Raw genomic sequence first — 18,887 nt, forward strand, 5'->3', positions numbered from 1 at the left:
GTATCAGTTTTAAAAGTATCCTGCAAAATCATTATCAAATTATATTCTTACAAGAAGAGTTATAGATATGCGACAATAATTTTGGACATGAGTGTACATAGTCCAGAAGCTGAAAGTCTGGAATAAAAAAAATGTTAAACCCTCACAGGACCCAGACGATATATATTTTTTTCAACTGAGCTAATCAGAATACGGAATTTAATGCATCATTAAAATATATCATACCAAGACTACGCAATCTTTTAACTATCTCCCAGAATCCGTAAGTTGATCGAAATCGGAAAGTTCTGATCTCTTAAAGGCTCAAAACAGAGTTCTGAGACAATCACGAAAAAAACTGACATTGTTTTCTACAAAACATCACACGTCATTATCTTTATACTCTAACTACTTTCATAAAATTAGTCACAAAATACTATATCTATCTAATATTACATTAAAACCATACTGTTAAAAATATCTCGAAGAGAGCATAAACGAACGTAAGTACATATGAGAACAACTTAAAGTTGTTTTACAGCTGAAATTAGAATTTGATCAGCGAATACAACATTTTGGCTCCTTGCCCATCGCAATACGAGGAGCATTTTCTGTGTGGAGAAAAGAGAGGGACTTAAAAAAGCAAAGATATCATAAAACACGGCACTAAAATCTGATTTATGTACTTGTGTTGGAATAGGCTCCCTAATAACAACTCCACAAAGAAATAAATAAGTTAGCATACACATAGATAAACAGCATTGTCGAGCAAAGTAAGAACAACAACATCTAGCCGAGATTAAGAAGTTATCTATCGTCTTTCCTTCAAGTAAACACAACTAGGATACAAAATAAGAACATCTTTCGAAATTCTGTTACCAAGTGGAATAAAACACACGGTAGTGGATTCGACTCGCAACCAAGGTATTCTGTAACCAATCCCTGGTCTGATATCTTCTACCTTTAAAGGAAAAAAAAAATACACTTCCAGCATTAGTTTTTTTGTAATATTTTTTGTTTATCTTTTCAAGGAGTAAAATTTTGGTTCTCGTCATGTTTGATTGGAAGGGGAGTTCGACAAGGATGCTGCCTCTCGCCAACACTATTTAATGTCTATCTAGAAGAGATAGTGAAAAAGAGCCTACATGATGATGATGGCATTTCGGTAGGAGGTAGAATGATTAGATGCATAAGATTTGCAGATGATAAGGCGCTTCTTGCAGAATTTGAAGAGAAAATCAATAAAATGTTAGAAAAAATGAGAGGAACTTTGAAGAATATGGGATGAAAATAAATGTTAGAAAGACAAAAGCCATGGTGATTGGAACGAAGTGGTCTGTGTCAAATATAAAAGTAGGAGGGGAGAAAATAGAACAAGTGAATAGTTTTCGATATCTGGGCAGTATTCTTAGTAATAACATGAAGTGCGAACGTGAAATAAAAGCAAGGATAGGAATGGCGAAAGAAGCCTTTATGAGGAAGAAAAGTCTGTTTTGTGGGACCTTGAATAGAGTTGAGAAAAAGACTCATAAAATGCTTCGTGTGGAGCGTTGTACTGTATGGGACGGAAACGTGGACATTACGTAAAGGTGACAAAAATCGACTGGAAGCCTTCGAAATGTGGGTGTGGAGAAGAATGGAAAGAATTAGTTGGGTCGAACGGAAAACGAATGAGAGAGTGTTAGAAATGGTGGGTGAGAAAAGAACACTTTTAGAAATTATTAGGAAGAGGAAAAGAAACTGCTTGGGACATTGCCCAAGAAGAGATTGTATCCTGAGGGATGTCCTAGAGGATATGGTGGTGGGAAAAAGAGGGAGGGGGCGAAGGAGACTACAATTAATGGATGATATAAAAACAGAAAGATCATACGCGAAGATGAAGAAGTTAGCGGAGGACCGTGGAGCATGGAAGCTTCTCAGCTGCGGCAAGTGACCTGCCAATAAAGGCAGAATACCTATGATGATGATGATGATGATGATGATGATCATGTTTGATTAGGTCGTAAGGAAAATAAACACGGTTTGCATTCGAAACACACGCAGTTGGAGGAAATTCTTGGGAATGAGACGTCTGAATAGACAAAACCAATGAGAGAAACAGGTGTAGGCTATTGGTTAGCGTAATTGCTAGGCAATCGCAAGATTCTGGATTCGAATCACGTTCAATCTGGCTGCGTTGGTCTATTTCCAGGGTTTTCGCTCAATTTGCATCAGATGAATGTCGCAAAGGTCATGAGCCAGTTCAACGTAGTGTTCGTATTTTGAGGGCAATTTCCCTAATCTAGGGGAATTTTATGGGTATTTAGCAAAAAGGCGAAAAGGGGAATTTTTCAATAATACGTGAAAATTCAAGAAAATTCTCGCGCAGACTAATTGACCAATATAAATGCTTAAATTTTTCTGTATTCTTCAGAAATAAACCAATACAATAGACATAGTTTGTGTGCGTGTGTGTCTGTTGGCTACATGCATTTGTATTCTTTTTCTGAAGAAAAAGTAAAAGAAAATATTAAAGAGAGAAGCAAAGAGCAAACGAATAAAACAAATGTGGTTGGTACTTCCTTTAATATAGCCAAATTAATCTTAACATGTAACTTCTGTCATAGGAATTGGACACTCAACAAACTAGGGAAAATTTTATAAGAAAAGCGAAAATTTTGAGTCTGTTGAGGGAAATTTGATGGGGAAACCGACTAACCCTTGTTCAACTTACTTCCACTCCGTTTCACACTGTTGTTCACATTATATGGTGTTGTACAGATTTGATGCATGTGCTGTATAAGAAGAAAAAGTAAGAATGGGAAGCCTTCGAAATATGTTGTTGTAAAAGAATTATCAAATTAGATGGGTAAATAAGATATCAAATGCGAAAGTGTTGCAAATGAAAGGAGAAAAAATATTGAGGATTGTCTCGAAAAGAAAAGATTGGATAAATTATGAGATATGAAGGAATTACGCTATTCCCTACGCAAAAAGGGCAAAAAGAAAAAATACCCGGCGGAAGGCGAGACTGAAACATGTAAACCAAATAATGTAAGACATACGAAAAGAAAACTGAAACTCAGGATGAGCAAAACCAGAAAACTCGTCTCGATTCTCGGAAAGCTTTTTCTCGTCCCGTCTTGTTAATTCATGTACAAAATTTATGACCTGATTTTGAAAATAAAAAAATCAAAAAGTTATTAAAATTCTCCCACATCGCAAGAGGTCCATGAAGAGTACAATATAACAATATTTAAACCAAAGTTATTATTGGAATACCTTGTGTAATGACTTCCGTATCTTTAAACCTTGCTAGAACAATACTTTTGATCAAGGCTGCAGAATGGGAAGGGTAACTGTACCCCAAAATCACTTAATTTTTGGAGGGATGACATGAAAATACGGAGGAATACGTCACAGAACATGTGGGGATAGTAACTTGTAATAAATTATACAGTTTCTATGGAATACTAACTCAATTCTCAACACCTACAATTTCTATGACTCCGTCCGTGTCATAATCGTTTTCTCTTCTGGCAGGCACGTAGCCAAGGGGAAGGGGGTCCGGGAATTCCGGACCCCCCCCCTTCGAGACCAGAAATGAAGAAAAAATGAAGGATGAAACAAAATAAAATGAGAAAAAGAAGGATCGCGTTAAAAATAATAATAATAAAAAAAAACAGGAAGCTTTTGGTTACTCTTTCTTATGAGGAGATTTGTATTACTTGCAATACATGGTGGTGGGGTAAGCGAGATATCCTGGAAGCGTCAGGGAATCTGAAATTTCTAGAAAAGTTACGAAATTCTCAGAACTTCTGCTACTAGCCAGATATTTCAAGCTTCCGAAAGTACAGTACTGTTGTGTAACAGTGTGGACATTTTTTTTATCATAATTTTTCATCACAACCTTGCAGTATCAAACATGTTATTTCAAAAACAATTTTCTACTGCTCCTTTAACCTGTCATTTGGAGCAGACAGTAGTTGACGGAATAATAAAAACAAAAATTTATGTGGAAAGAAAATTCTGTTAACATTTGATTCAAGAGAAAGGAACGCAGATATTGTAAAATATTTTACAAGACATTATTGAGTATGTAATTTTTATAATAGTTTAGGTCATAATGAAAGGAAAATTGTTATATTTGAATGAACAGAGGAAGGACGTAAAAATTGTAAAATCTTTTTCAACACTTTATTATTATTATTATTATTATTATTATTATTATTATTATTATTATTTTACTCGAGATTTCTTCATAGTTTGTTATTAAAATACTCACCAGCATATCCTCATTTTATTGTTCTAACAAACCCATATATGTTGATAGTAAAGTAGTTTAGATTGATCGAGCTCCTGGGCATTCAGATTTTGTCACGCCTCCCCCCCCCGTAACGAAATCCTGTCTAAATGAACCAATATATGTTCCAATAAAATAGTTTAGAATGATCGAGCCCCTGGTGTGATGATCATAGTACTTCATGTCACGGACCCCCCCCCCCCCCTTTATGAAATCCTGGCTACGTGCCTGCTTCTGGGCAACCCTGGTCTTATGATTTATGTTTGTTCTTCATTGTTGGTGATTCCCCCCTTTTTTTTCCCTTAGAAGACACATGTTACCTATACAGGAGTTCTTCTTTCTAGTCTTGCATATTTTGGCTGAGTGATCCACTCTATGTCCTGAAACACAAGGTAATAAATATCTAATGTCAAACTGTTTACGGATGAATTTTAAGATGTTCTTCAACTTCGTTGGTTGCTATAATAGCATACATTAATTTTTTGGAATTGTAGTCCATTGTTTATGAACCACCGTGAATCTTATTCGCAACACTATCTTGTATAAATTTGTTAGCAAAAAAAAAAAAAAAAAAAAATCTTGATGAAGTTGAGTATATTGCAATTTAATAAAGACAGACCTGACTTACCTTGAATTTAAAGCGACTACGATCTGCCAATAAGTCATTCATACGTATCTTATCATAAAGACCTCATCGCACAACTTCATAATTTACCAACTATGTGTAGGTTTTAAACATAGAGACACGCATACTACTCTGCTACTCTTTCTCTCTTCCCCACTTCGTTTATTACCACTACCAATAAGCATATGTCTTACAATTAGAAATACAGCACGTATAGAGTTTTATATTAAAAGAAGGCCTTTATAATATATATATATGACACTGAACTCATTAAGCCCACCCTTCCTAAGGGAAAGAAAAATTTATTAAGATACGAGCATCTTACCTCTCTCCCCCCTTTAAATCTTCAGAATTCAGTTATTTATTCTCCCCCTGCCTACTTAAAGCTCGTTATTAAAGATAGCATGCCCTGCCCTCGTTTATTACATCTCGAATCTCCTGGCGCTTTTTTTTTTTTTTTCACTTAAATGCAATTTGTTTTAGGATTCAATGTTAGCAAATCAGGTACTGGTATATTCCCCAGACGTGACCCTCGAAAAATAAAAACTGCTGTGTTGTTTCCCACAGGATAATTTTACTCGTACGAATACGCAGAGAAAGAAGAAAATGTTATGTCAACTGAAAATACAATATTTTCTTTTCTTCTATGCCACAGATTCTCAACATTACATATACTCTGGAAGCATGTACGCAAGTACTCATTCTACACAGCATATGGATTGGGCGGCAAATTTCTAATTTCAAGGTACTTCCCGCAGAATACCAATGAATAGCTATACCACGAATATCTAAATAAATAAGATTCCAGGGTTTATAAGAAACACACACACACAAAATATATTTGCACGTAAGATAGAAAACAAAATTAGCAAAACCGTACCGAAGAGATGGCGGCTACATGAAATTCTGTAATATATCTCGGATAAAGGAAAAAGGAAAGTGTTTTGGGTAACTCTTTTAAAATATTTACTTTTAACATTTCTAATAAAATACTTCTTTTACAGTTACATATATTCGATCCTTTTTAAAACAATGATTCTAATTACAACAAAAATTTAATGTTTAACTTATTTTCTATAATTATTTCGAATAATCTCCAAAAAGAACTTTATAATAATTCTACATAACTAACCAACTAACTAACTAACTCTATGGCCTATGGAACCCAGAGGTTCAATGCCGCGTTCACAAAAGCTCTCCACTGACTTCTATCCTTAGCTAACTGCATCCAGTTTCTACTTTGTATTCCAATCTCTGCGAGATCCATCTTAATATTGTCCCCCCATCTGCGCCTAGGTCTTCCTACATATTACAATAAAATAAAATTATGTTCATTCGTTAAAGGAGAATGAGTTAATAAACGTGAATGATTATGAAATAAACTGATGGAATGTTAAATGTGCGAGAAAACGGGAGTTTAGGTGAACTCACCCGGAAAGAATGTTGCCCATCACAAACTTATCTGACCTCCGAATGAACTAAGAACCCTCTCACAAGAAGTGAGATGTCTACCAATGAGCTACCGTGACCTCAACTATTAAAATAATTCATAATTTGCAGATGAGGTCAATTTCACAATACAGCCAGATTAGGGGATGTAGGCTTATTTGATAAAATTGTCCAATTTGACAGTAAAAAGCTTTACAGCTTGCACAACTTTACCATGGAACACGCCTAGATACATTGTGACTCACTACCTGGACGTGACAACAGTGATTCATATATAAATGTCCCTGGTAATTATCATTTGCCCTCCACTTTGCCTTGGTTGCACATTTTGGCATTAATTCTTTTCACCGTTTTCTGTTTTTTTCTTTTCTATTTTTAGAAATCTTTATTTAAAAAATATCATTATTCCCATAACCACTCGCAGCGGAAGCAAGGGGCAGTTACCCTTCTGAATATTCGAAGAGTATTCAGTTACTGGAAGTACATTTCAACATACTAATTTGGTTACTTACATACTATAGTACTTAACATATTTATAAAGTACTATATTACTACCTAGGTATAGTTCGTTTCCTGTAATTAATAAGAATATGTATATAAAAAACTGTTGTTTTACATTATGTACAGTATTATGCGCACGTGGGCATCGAAATGGGGGGCGCGGTGGCTCAGTGGTAAAGCGTTCACCTCCGGTGCTTGGGGTCCCTGGTTCGATCCCAGCTCGCGCCGTGTGGACTTTGTGGTGGACAAACAACGTGACCGTGGGTTTTCTCGGCGTTCTCCCGTTTCCTCCCACTTGCTTCATTCCACCATTTCACTCATCCCTCATCATCACCATTTCACTCATCCCTCTCCTTTAGCCTAACCGGCATAATCGTGGGACGTAAAACTTAAAAGATTTTATTTTTGCATCAAAATGTGTGTGTATATTTGTCTATGATTAGTCTATGATTAGTGTGCAACGCCAGTTCCGAACCAAATATCGGAGAGGTCCATCTACGGAGAAAGGCATTCGTAAGTGGTATGAATATTTCAGAGATTCGGGCCATGCATCACAGCAGTCATTGCTCATATTAACCGCAATATGGTACGAAAGGTTTCGCACGAGATAAGACTATAGGCTTGATGTGTGCCGTGTTATGCAAGGTGCTCACATAGAACATTTGTGATATGCTTGAACAAAACTTTGACAATTTACTTTTCTTAGCACCAGGTCCGTATCCAAGGGGGGTCTAGGCCCCCCCCCTAAAATTTTCACGGTAGGATTGCAAATGAATTATAATATGATGAACTATAGTATGGTTGGATGGGCCCCCCCTAACTTCTACCGCCCCCCCCCCTAAATTTCTGGGCTGGCTACCGACCTGCTTAGCACATGTCTCACAATAGCACGTTTATTAGATTTCACAGAGTAAATCTGTGAAATCGGGTCCATCATTTTGATTTCCCTGTATTTAAACAGTGAACAGTTTGGAAGTTCACCGTAGTTCTATGACGTGAAATAAGACTCATTTGTTGTTCACTTCACTACAGATTGTTGTTAGTTTAATTTTGAACGGCAAATCACAATATAAGATTTTTTCCTTTGTAGGTAGTAGTATTGTTGGAAATCGACAATCTTTCGCCGCAAAAGGCTAGAAACTTGCACTAGAAGCACCGAGAAAAGAACGTTCTAAAAAGAGAATAAGGAATGAAAAAAAAAAAACTGAAGGAAGGAACAAACCCAGTTCGTTGAATGAAGCGTCAATCACAGACATGAGAAAGCATGCATCTCGCCTTCTGACGAACTCCTCTTATGAAGTGCTCCTTCCGCCAGAGGGAGGAGGTCGCTCGCATGCACGAACGCTTCCACCGAGAGGAAATGGAAAGTCATCCGAGTGTGAACAGAGGGGTGTCATTGTGGCTAAAAGGAGCTAGCTCTAGAAAATAACTGACATCGTACGACAAACCCTCTGAACCGAAAGTCTTAAGAAATCGCGAGAAGCAACGGAGAAAATTTGTAAGCGGCGCGACGCGCAAGAAAAGGTGCTTGTGCATCAACTCTGCATATTGCTACCTTGAAGATATACAAGAAAAAAAAATTACAAAAAGCTTAGTTTGAAAAAAAAACTTGAAAGGACAAACCAGCTTAGTTTGATTGGATTAGGAATTCATCTTCCGGCAAAGGAGAAACTATCGCTTCTATTTTGCAATATTATTTTCTTTTTTACAATATTCAATACACAAATATTATACACACCGAGACCTGGTGTCCTTCTTGGTAAAGAATTCAAATTCCAACTGGTTCGATCCCCGGTGGGGCCCTCTACCCTTGCCACTTACGTTAGAGGTTCAACCAGTGCTATTTCTTTAAACTGGAATTAGATGATAACCTTCAGCAGGGAGTCATTGTAGTAATGTAATGAAACAATGAACTAAGAATTTTAAAATCATTGTTTTTATTCATAAAAAATTATAATGGCAATTTGGTACGTGAAAATGGAACAAAGTTTTTTGTAATATCTTAACTGTTGAATATGTGCATAACATTATTTTTAAAAATCACAAGGACAATATTTGTAATCAAAAAATCGTTGGAAGCAAAAGCAAAATAGTCACGAATCACTTGTAGTCAAATAACAATGCTTGTCAGTAGTAATTAACAATTCAAATAAAATCACGAAAAAAACGAAAGCAAATCTCAAGGTAAATTAAAGTTCAAAAATACTTATTTTTACATCATTAGATAACAACAATACTTTTCAAAAAATGTAATTAGGATTTTCCTAAAATTTTGTAAATTTTTATATTGACTTTTGGCAAAGTAAAAAGGAAAAATAATTAAGGCAAACAAGGACAATAAATCATATAAAATGACCAAGTTTGCAAGTAAAAATTCATTCTGCATTCTGGGTCCTGCATCCAGCATTGCAATGAAATGGTCTATACGAAATTACAAATACCGCAAGGGAGACCATTGTCTGGTCAAACCCAAGCGAAATATGCAATAAGGTAAAGTATAACTACAGAAAACTTTAACTGTCTATTTTGCATATGACATGATATTAGAAGGTCTCTGAAAGTAACAAGCAGATTTGAATGTTTAAATATTTAGCTTATTTCTGTTATAATTGGCCTAGCATTAAGTGATTCTAAAAATTATCTGTTATACAATTAAGCTAACCTACTATGTCTGGTTTTGAACTCAATACTCTTAATTGTTCACAATCAAATAATTATATTGTAACAAAAGACTACACACTATACTACCATTGTAAGCTAATTAAGTCATCAATAAAATCTTGTCATTTGTGATAATAAGAGATTGCAACCATTCGTTTAATTTCACTCTTTATTTGGGGTTAAAATTCATTAATACTTTTAGTTATTAATCTAATTTAATTTGAGCTTTATTGTCTTTATTTTTACTTACGGTACAGTAAGTAACTGAATTGCTCAGATGCTATCATAATTTGGTAATGCATAGTTAGTTATAAGCTGTAATTACCGACCTGGGAAACAAAAGCTATCTTACAAATGCATAGAATGCTAGATCTAATCTTGAGATGCATATTTTTATTTCATTCTTGTCACAACGTGGTACATCTCGCTAAAAAGAATTTGCCATTTTATCACTTCAGCAAATCCACAAAACATCTTATTAAACTTTAATCTTTCTAATATTAAATCTTTTCATCCACAAAAGTCACGAAAGCTATTCCCATCTTCTGTTCTTTAAACAATCTGACCCTTGTTTCATCGGTTGGATGTTCTTGTATCTTTCTACGCTTCAATCATAAGCACTTTTAGCCTCGCAAAACTATCATGATGCTTATTTCCAACGCCCATCCTCTGTGAAATGGATACCTGAGGCATTCTAAGAGAAAAAGCGGCCGGAGCGTGGTCCTTCTGTATGTCAAGGAAGTGCGAGGTCTTACTTCCACACTGCCCGTGGGCATGGGCGTCGAGAGGACTGCTCCCTAAAGTTTGCTTGGATCCCCAAGAATCTGGATATATGATATAAAACATACATAACTTACATGAACGAGCCCTTCTTAAGTTATACAGAAATCAGCGCAGCCATCCGTGGGCCTCATTGTTAGGGCCCGAATGAAGGGCATATCGCATCTTTAATCTAATGTATATACTAATGACATCAAACAAATGGTAACAGAACAGTTAATGTGCGTCTATTTGGCGTGCAGGATCCCAGATTCGGTTCCCAGTTGGAATAGATATGTCTAGTTCAATAAAGTGGTTGGGGATCTAGTTCAATCAAGAGATGGCGTGCTCAGGCTGATTGGTAGGCTGATCTGAGTTCACTGAGATTATATAAGATGAACACCTGCAGTTTAACGTGAGATCCGAATCACATAAACTCCCGCCGGGAATCGAACCACGTTTCCCGCATGTTAACCATACCTATATTCACGAAGAAACTCGGGACACTGAGGAGCAGAAAAAAAAAACGAAAATATCAGTACTGGGCGTCGCTATGCTAATCATGCATCATCCACATGAAAAGATAATATATCCGGCTGGCCAAAGTAGCCTGTACCAGAACTTAAAAAATAAATAAATAAATAAAACTTCCTGCTGTTATATAATGTAGGCCAAAAAATGGATGGTTAATGAAAGTAAATGACTATGTAAGAATGGCGGAGGGAGAATATGGAAGGAAACAGAAGAATTCCGAGAAAATCCACATATACGATGATGTCCAATACAAGCACGCATGGCCCCGAGATCGAACCAGGAACCCCTTCCACAAAAGTTTAGCACTTTACCACTGAGACACCGTGCTCCATAGGCTGTACCATCAACAATTCTACTTTTATGATTATTTACTCTGACTGAAATGAAGAATTCCGTCCCCATATTAATATACTCGTGAATACGCTATTTCTTGATTTTTATCAAACATCAACCGAGACACCACAATTAAAAACATGCTTCACAGAGCACAATTAACCTAAAACAGTCAATATATCAAATCCTAAATGGTGCATTTTTTGTAATTTTTGTGCATGATTCAATCCGTTAAATTATTTGTCCGCTGTTCAAATCAAATCATAATTGTCAAACCAAACAACCATTAAGTCACTACTATTTATACTAACGTCTAGCGTATACCAGATAACAGTGTAGGATTATGACCTTTTCACTTATTTTTCGTTATTCATGTGATTGCAAACATTTCAACGAGTAATGTCAATAATTAATAAAACATTATTAATGAACATTCCACACTCCGAATGTTAAGGTGCCTTGTATCGCATTATAGGAATACGCGACAAAACGTACTAGCGACAAAACGTACCACCGACAAAACGTACCACTTACCCTGAAGGATGCTTGTGAAAGGTTTTCTAAAAACACTTTAAATAATGACAAGCGACAAAACGTACCACTTGCCTGGAGGGCTACTTGTGAAGAGTTTTCTAATCAGTCATCAAATAATGACAGGCGACAAAACGTACCACTTGATAGGATGGTATATAAGTATATACATACCGGCCAAAATAAGGTTAAAAGTTGAACAGATTGCTGGTGAGAAAAGTAGCGATGCAAGACCAAGACTAAGACTAAGGCTAAGACTAAGACCATGCCTGCAAGATTCTCGCAACACCAAGACAATACCTGCAAGATTCTCGCCAGACCAAGACCAGCAAGAATCTTCCATATGCAATATTTGAATATTTGCTGATTTCCATCACACTTTATCCAGGCTTTGGACCAGAGAGGAATAGGCATTATTAGAGGGACGCGGGCGCTTTCTCCCACAAGGGCCACCAGCATCTCAATGTCACAAATCAATTGCAGTTTTCTTTCTACAGTAAGTCAATAGTATTAACAATTGACAATTAAAACCTGATATTCTTTCATCAGTATGTTATTCTGAATTGTTCAAAATATTATATGAAGTTCAAGGAGAACGTATACTATATTACGAAATTAGCAGATGTTTTAGTGTACTAGTTTTTGATACTACTGTACTACTTTTGTATTCGAAATATTTATTAATAAATCTTTTTCAATAGACATCAACATAAATGTTTTCAAATGTTCCTGTGACATGGTACTCGTTATCCTATTTTTAATGTATTTCAGTTTATTTAAGTTTTGAAAAATTTCTTTTAGATGTTACCTGAGTTACGGGCAAAGTCAATAAAAATTTGTATGCTGGAAATCTGGATAAGTATTACTGATAAATTTACAATTCTGCAAAATTAAAAAGCAGCACATTGGACAATTTTGCAACACGTTTTGCATTCGCTTTCCTTGTAAACAAATGTATTTTATCCTAATTCTGAATCACTTGCACCATCAGGACAGTCATTTTTTTTCGGTTGTGCTCGTCATCAAGACCGACTTTCAAGGATATCCACGTCCTTCAAAAGTCCAAGAGAATACATTTATAGTATCCTTGGAAACTTCTTTACTGAAGTTTTTCAGAAAATATGTAAGTTTATCGAAAGGCACGTCTGGAAGTTCTGTTACTTGGTTGAAGTGACTAGGGTCCAAATAATCCATAAAGTACATTGCTTCTTGAATCTTGAAGAAATACTCGAAACTACCATGTCCAATATTGTATTGAATGCTTCGATTAAATTCCTGGTCATTGGATAGAAGCAGCTTCATCTTCATATTTACAAGAAAATCTTTGTCCATCTCTGAAGGCGAATTGTCGACAGGTCAATAGCAAAAAAAAAAAAAAAAAAAAAAAAAAAAAAAAATCACGTTCTAAGTCTTCAAATTTGTTACTGGTCCATTCTGCAAAGCTGAATGCTGCATTCTTAACGGATTCAAAATCATCTCTCTACTCTTTCACTTGGAACAGAGTAGTCTGCACCATCCGATAGGACTACACTAGTAGCACCCTCTATTTGCAGATAGGTTGACAGAGAGGTCGTCACTTGAAATATCTTAAGGAACATTTGTGCTGTCCGAGTTGTTTTGAACTTGAGAAGATCCTTATATATCCTTCCGCTTTACACCTAGCCTTTGGTTTGATATTTTCTGTAGAAGCAATTTTCTTAATTATTATGGTCAACTCTATATACAAAGCACTTTCTGAGTTCGAAAAATGACCAAACTTTTTCTGAAAAACAGTGTGTTTTCTACCATCTTGTTTCCGCAATAACTGTAAGACGCCTTTGTTAACATTTGATCTTCCAAATGTCCATTCGCTGATAAGACTCACGCATAAATATCGCACAGTCATTCAGCAGAACAATGACACAGAATCAATGCAATTTTTTTTCAGATCACACATGACATGATTGAGTATATGAGCGTAACACCACACGTGTAACTGAGTTTCTTAGTGGTTAAGCAGTTAGCGTATGCGCCTTTGTCGTGGGAGACCTGGGTTCGATTCCTGGCAGGAATTCATGTGCTTCGGATTTCCCGTAAATCAGTATGTCCCGTCTCATATAGCCTCACTGCTAAAAGGGCCGTTAAACTCAAAATCAACTGAATCACAGTGTAACTGATCATAGGTGAATTGAAAAAATCCGAATATTGTCCTTCCATGTTACTTGAGCCATCGGTTGAATTTCCAATACACTTCTTAATATCAAGGTTCAACTTCTGCAGAATTTCCAGCAGTAAACCGCAAGGACACTGGCCTGTGGTAGATATGCATTTTACAATGACAACAATACTTTGTTTAACAACCATTTTAAGAACATAACGTAAAACAACAGAGCACTGGCCTGAAAATACTATATCTTGAGTAGTGTCTAATAGAACAGAAAATATTGAAGCTTGAGAGACTTCTTTCGAAATATCTTCTCTGATAAGTGTGTTGATAGCATTCAAAACAAAATTCACCGTGTTTAGTAAAAGTTATGCGACAACTATCCTGCTTACTTCCTCGTATATGACTCTTCTCGGTGACCTTATCTAAATTACTTTTAAGCGGAAGATCAAATTTGCTTAAGAAAGGAATAATATCCAAAAAGTTTCCATGATCTATAGCTGTGTCTTTCAGTTTATAGGCTGCTACTGTAAATGAGCCCTCTTTTACCAATGAGTTTCTACACTTTGACAACTCGATACATTACCTGTCTGTTCTTGTCAACCTTACACTGACGTTGTTTTACCTGGTCATGAGGAAGTAGTTTCTTAACATTATGTTCTCTTTTGTTAGATATATAAGCACCCACATTGGTCTAATGTATTTTGGAAGACTCGTGTTCTCTTACTCGCTGATATACGTGTTTAATGTTACATTTATCACGTACAGAACCTTTAAGAGAAGGTTGTTCGATCTGGAGAATAATCTGTGAACACGCTGAAAAAAAAAAAAAAGCTTGAAGTGGTACGTTTTGTCGCGGATGAAATATCCGAAATGTTTTAATTAGTCCAAGACAGGTTGTAATTTATATAAGTGGTACGTTTTGTCGTGGAATAAATATCAGAAATGCTTTAATTAATCCATGACAGGTTGTCATTTATGACAGGTCATCAAAAGTGGTACGTTTTGTCGCGAAAATTCAAGTGGTACGTTTTGTCGGGACACCGCATTATAGCATTTGGTAGTATGAAAATTTTCACAAATAACATCAGTTGCAAGTGTTAATATTATATATATATATAAAGAGAGAAACAAAAAAACTACTTACGTTCACTTTATCTGTAAGTCCTTTTAGCCTTTGAATAAATTCAGTCGTAGATTTCGCTTTTTCCGACAACTGTTGTAAGTTTTGTGATAATTCCGTCTGAAAAAAAGAAACATAAATGATTATTTAAAAAAATGCTACATAACCAATAAAAAACAATTCATTTTGAATATTTGAAAATTTATACACAACACCGATTTACGAAAGCTAACAATCTTGGTAGAAAATATCCAGTGGTGGTATATAAGCCCGCACAACAGAATTGCTCTGCTGGGTTGTATGCCGTACAGGCGTTCTTACAGAAACAAATACTAGATCGTCAATTTGACCGTAAGTAGAAAAGCGATTCGAATGTGTAATTTTCGTATACTGATTCCAATTTAATTCCTGGTGAAGGTATTCGTTTGGTTCCCATGCTAAACTGTAGACATACACAGTACGATCTTGATATTAATAAGATATGCTGGAACAATACTGTAATTAACCTTTAAAAGTGATTTACAGACATAATTTTTACGAAATTACTTATTCTGGAGCGCGGAGGGAAGTTCAGTAATTCCACCTCATTTCATAAAGATTTCCCTGGTTAAATTATTGTTTGTATGGTTGACTATCAAATTTCGTGGGCTTCCGAGAAATAACTCAGCAGTTAATTGCCGAAGAAACAAACTCTCCATTACATTCCATCCGCTGTGAATCCAATTCACTCCAACTCCACTCTGATTGATGTAACCTATCTCCCTAATGGTCCTGTTTTATACTATCCTCCCACTTGCGGATTCCCATCCCACAACGAATCAGAGCTGTCCTCCAGGATAATCGTGGGCCCCTCACTGTCGTATGGAGCAGTAAGTTACATTTTCCTCAAATCTTTCCATTATTTTGATACGTATATGTATGTATATACGTAATTTTATATTATTCATATAAAAGTCCCACAATATATTAAACTGTGACGCCATTAAAGAAATAGGTTCCTAAATTGTATTGGTCTATTAATAGATTTACCTACTTTCTACTCAGTAGACCAATGGTTCCCAACGTGGGAGTCGTGAAAAGAGAGCAAAGGAGACGCAAGCTACTGATAGAAATGAACTGTGAAATTATGAATAGAGCACGACTTACGACCACGCTTTAGCAAACTTCACAGAAGCGGCATATTTAACATTGTATCTTCCCTATTCCAATTCTAGGTTAACAACTTAAATTCTTTAGAAAACTATCAAAAATGAATACAAAATACCATTTCAATGCAAAGCATGGACTTCAAAAACTTATCAAGAGCAAGTTTTATTATTATTAATATTATTATTATACTGTATTATTATTATTATTATTACCTGAGATCCCACCCGAAATCCAACCCAGGCCTCAAACGCCAAGTGAAGTATGCAGAGCTTACGTACGACGGCGTCAAGTAAATACGGCTCCGAACCGTAGCGCTAGATGATATACAGATGAAAGGACATTCAATACGTCCTGTTTTATAATATTTTTAATGCTATACCAATTAAATGCTGGGATAATATTGTTAACTCGTAATACAGCCTTTTTTCACATATTTTAAAACAACTAATTCTATAGCTTATGGAACCCGAAGGTTAAATGCCGCGTTCAGAAAAGCTCTCCAGTGACTTCTATCTTTAGCCAACTGGATCGGTTTCTACTTTGTATTCCTATTTCTATCATTATTAGATCCATCTTAATATTGTCCTCCCATCTGCGCCTAGGTCTTCCTAATGGTCGTTTTCCCATTGGTTTTCCAGTTAAGATTTTGAAAGCATTTCTGCTTTCTTCCATTCCAGCTACATGATCTGCCCACCTAAGCCTCCTAGACTTGATGACTCTAACAATGTTGGGTAAACCGTATAAATTATGTAGTTCCTCGTTGTGAAGTTTCCACCATTCCCCATTCCCGTTCCTCTTGAGTCCGAATATTCGTCTCAAGATCTTGTTCTCAAATACTTTCAGTCTACGTTCTTCCCTCAGAGTAAGCGACCATATTTCACAACCATACAAAACAACAGGCATGGTTATTGTTTTATATATTTTAAGCTTCAAATTCCTCTACAGAATTCGCGACAAGAGATTGTGAACTGAATAATAACACGAATTCCCTGGTTTTAGTCGAGATTTAATTTCTTCGTGAATATGGTTTTCGTCTGTTAATATTGATCCTAAATATTTGAAAGTATACACTTTATCAAAAGTATTATTTGATGTTTTAACGCATCCATAATTTGCCATATTACGATCCCGACTAACTTCCATGTATTTAGTTTTTCTGCATTTACTTCTAAACCCATGTCCCTGCAACGTTTAATAAGACCTCTGCATTTCTTTCTATTGTTCTATCATCCCATATTAAATTTACATTATCAGCATACGCCATAACCTAGTGAATACCCACTCTAGACCCTGGTTGCTATCTTTGATTTTCCTTATAGCGTACATATTTTAAAATACTGAAATTAAAGATAATATTTACAAACATTAACAAGATACACAATGATATAATTTAAAGTCATCAGTGTTTGAAAGAAATATCTTTCTGAGTCGTATATACATATTAGCATATAGATTATGTTTATTAGATTAACTACGGCCCGTAAGTTTTGTTTAGAATGTTATTCAACATGGAACATATTAAAAACAAGCTAATCTTATTAATTTATGCACGAATCAGGTTACGTTATAGAAGTTCATAATAGTTTTTCGTTTTGACCGACTTTAGTTAGGAAATGTTTTGAAACAGAGGGTTTCCAGGAAAGGCTTTCGAAGATACAAAGAATATGCACCCATGTTTGCTGCAAAACTGTTCAGAAGGTTTTTGAACATGGCTGTATCTAGTCCTCCAGCATTAAAACAAGGTTCGGTCTTAGAACTACAGGGTGATTAATTTAAAATCGAGAGGCGATGAACATCAAAACATTATTCTCGACATAAGTCCTCAAACGTTGCACTATAATTCCTGTGAATTATTTTATCATATATAAAGCAGCCATTATAGTGTCTATTTTCTGTTTTCGAATTTTCACAGCATACACCTCAGATTTCCAATTTCTACATTTTCAAAAAGTTAATGGATTCAAATCAGTTTCTCGATGCCGACAGCCCCATTAAACCTTAATCAAAGAATCCATCAATCAATTCAAATCACTTGATAATGATGGCCATTTTACATGGCCTTCTTTCAATCACGCGACAGAGAAATAAGCTATCCAACCAATACCATTGACATTTTGCATAATTAAATCATACTAACGCGATTATCGTTGCAGACTTATACAATCGCCCTATAGAAGAACTATAATATTCAAAGTTAGACTGAACAAGAATCGGAAAACTTCTCTTGGACGTTCTCCCTCAGACCAGACAAAGGAGATAACTCAGAAAATAAAACAATATATATGTATATAAAGCAAATTAAATAAAAACAAACGGAAACATCTATTCAAACCTGAAAGCAATTTCATGTCCTGTTACAAAGCCAGCTGAACGAGGAAGTTATACAAGGATGGAACACACATATGGTTAACATCAAAAAACTATCCAGTCCAATAAAAAAAAAGCAAGAAAAAACGTCGTTGGATATGATACTCCAAATAAAAAAAAGAAGAAAAATCTCATACAGAATCACACAAAGGAAACGAGCATTAGGTTGTCATGTGTTTTTGCAATTTCGTTTATTTGATGTTCCTTTCTTTGGGCACATGTCATTCTGTTCTGCCCAATCTTGTTTGCATTTTATTATATACTCTAATGTAAAAGGCAGTGTGTTGTTTTTTTTTTTCAAACATGGCGATGTAGCGACATTTTTTATATTTTATTTTTAGTAATGTATCACATATTCATTTAGAACTGTCAGTATTTCTTTTTAGTGTTATGTTATTTGTCCATTTAATACTTAAACTTGCACCAAAACGTTGCCCGAGCAAATGAAACT

General features: G+C 35.5%; 1 protein-coding gene across 2 annotated transcripts in view; it reads right to left on the bottom strand.

The window, feature by feature from the left end:
• Trim9 (E3 ubiquitin-protein ligase Trim9) overlaps positions 1-18,887 on the bottom strand; it is a 616,856-nt gene that overhangs the window by 138,985 nt on the left and 458,984 nt on the right. For both annotated transcript variants that reach the window (XM_081758684.1, XM_081758683.1), the window contains exon 2: positions 14,945-15,040. In XM_081758684.1, coding sequence (XP_081614810.1) covers positions 14,945-15,040 — 96 coding nt within the window. The remainder of the gene's footprint in view (positions 1-14,944; positions 15,041-18,887) is intronic.

This window comes from Thermobia domestica, chromosome 5, assembly GCF_964235325.1.
Source record: "Thermobia domestica chromosome 5, izTheDome1.hap1.1, whole genome shotgun sequence".
Classification (NCBI taxonomy): domain Eukaryota; kingdom Metazoa; phylum Arthropoda; class Insecta; order Zygentoma; family Lepismatidae; genus Thermobia; species Thermobia domestica.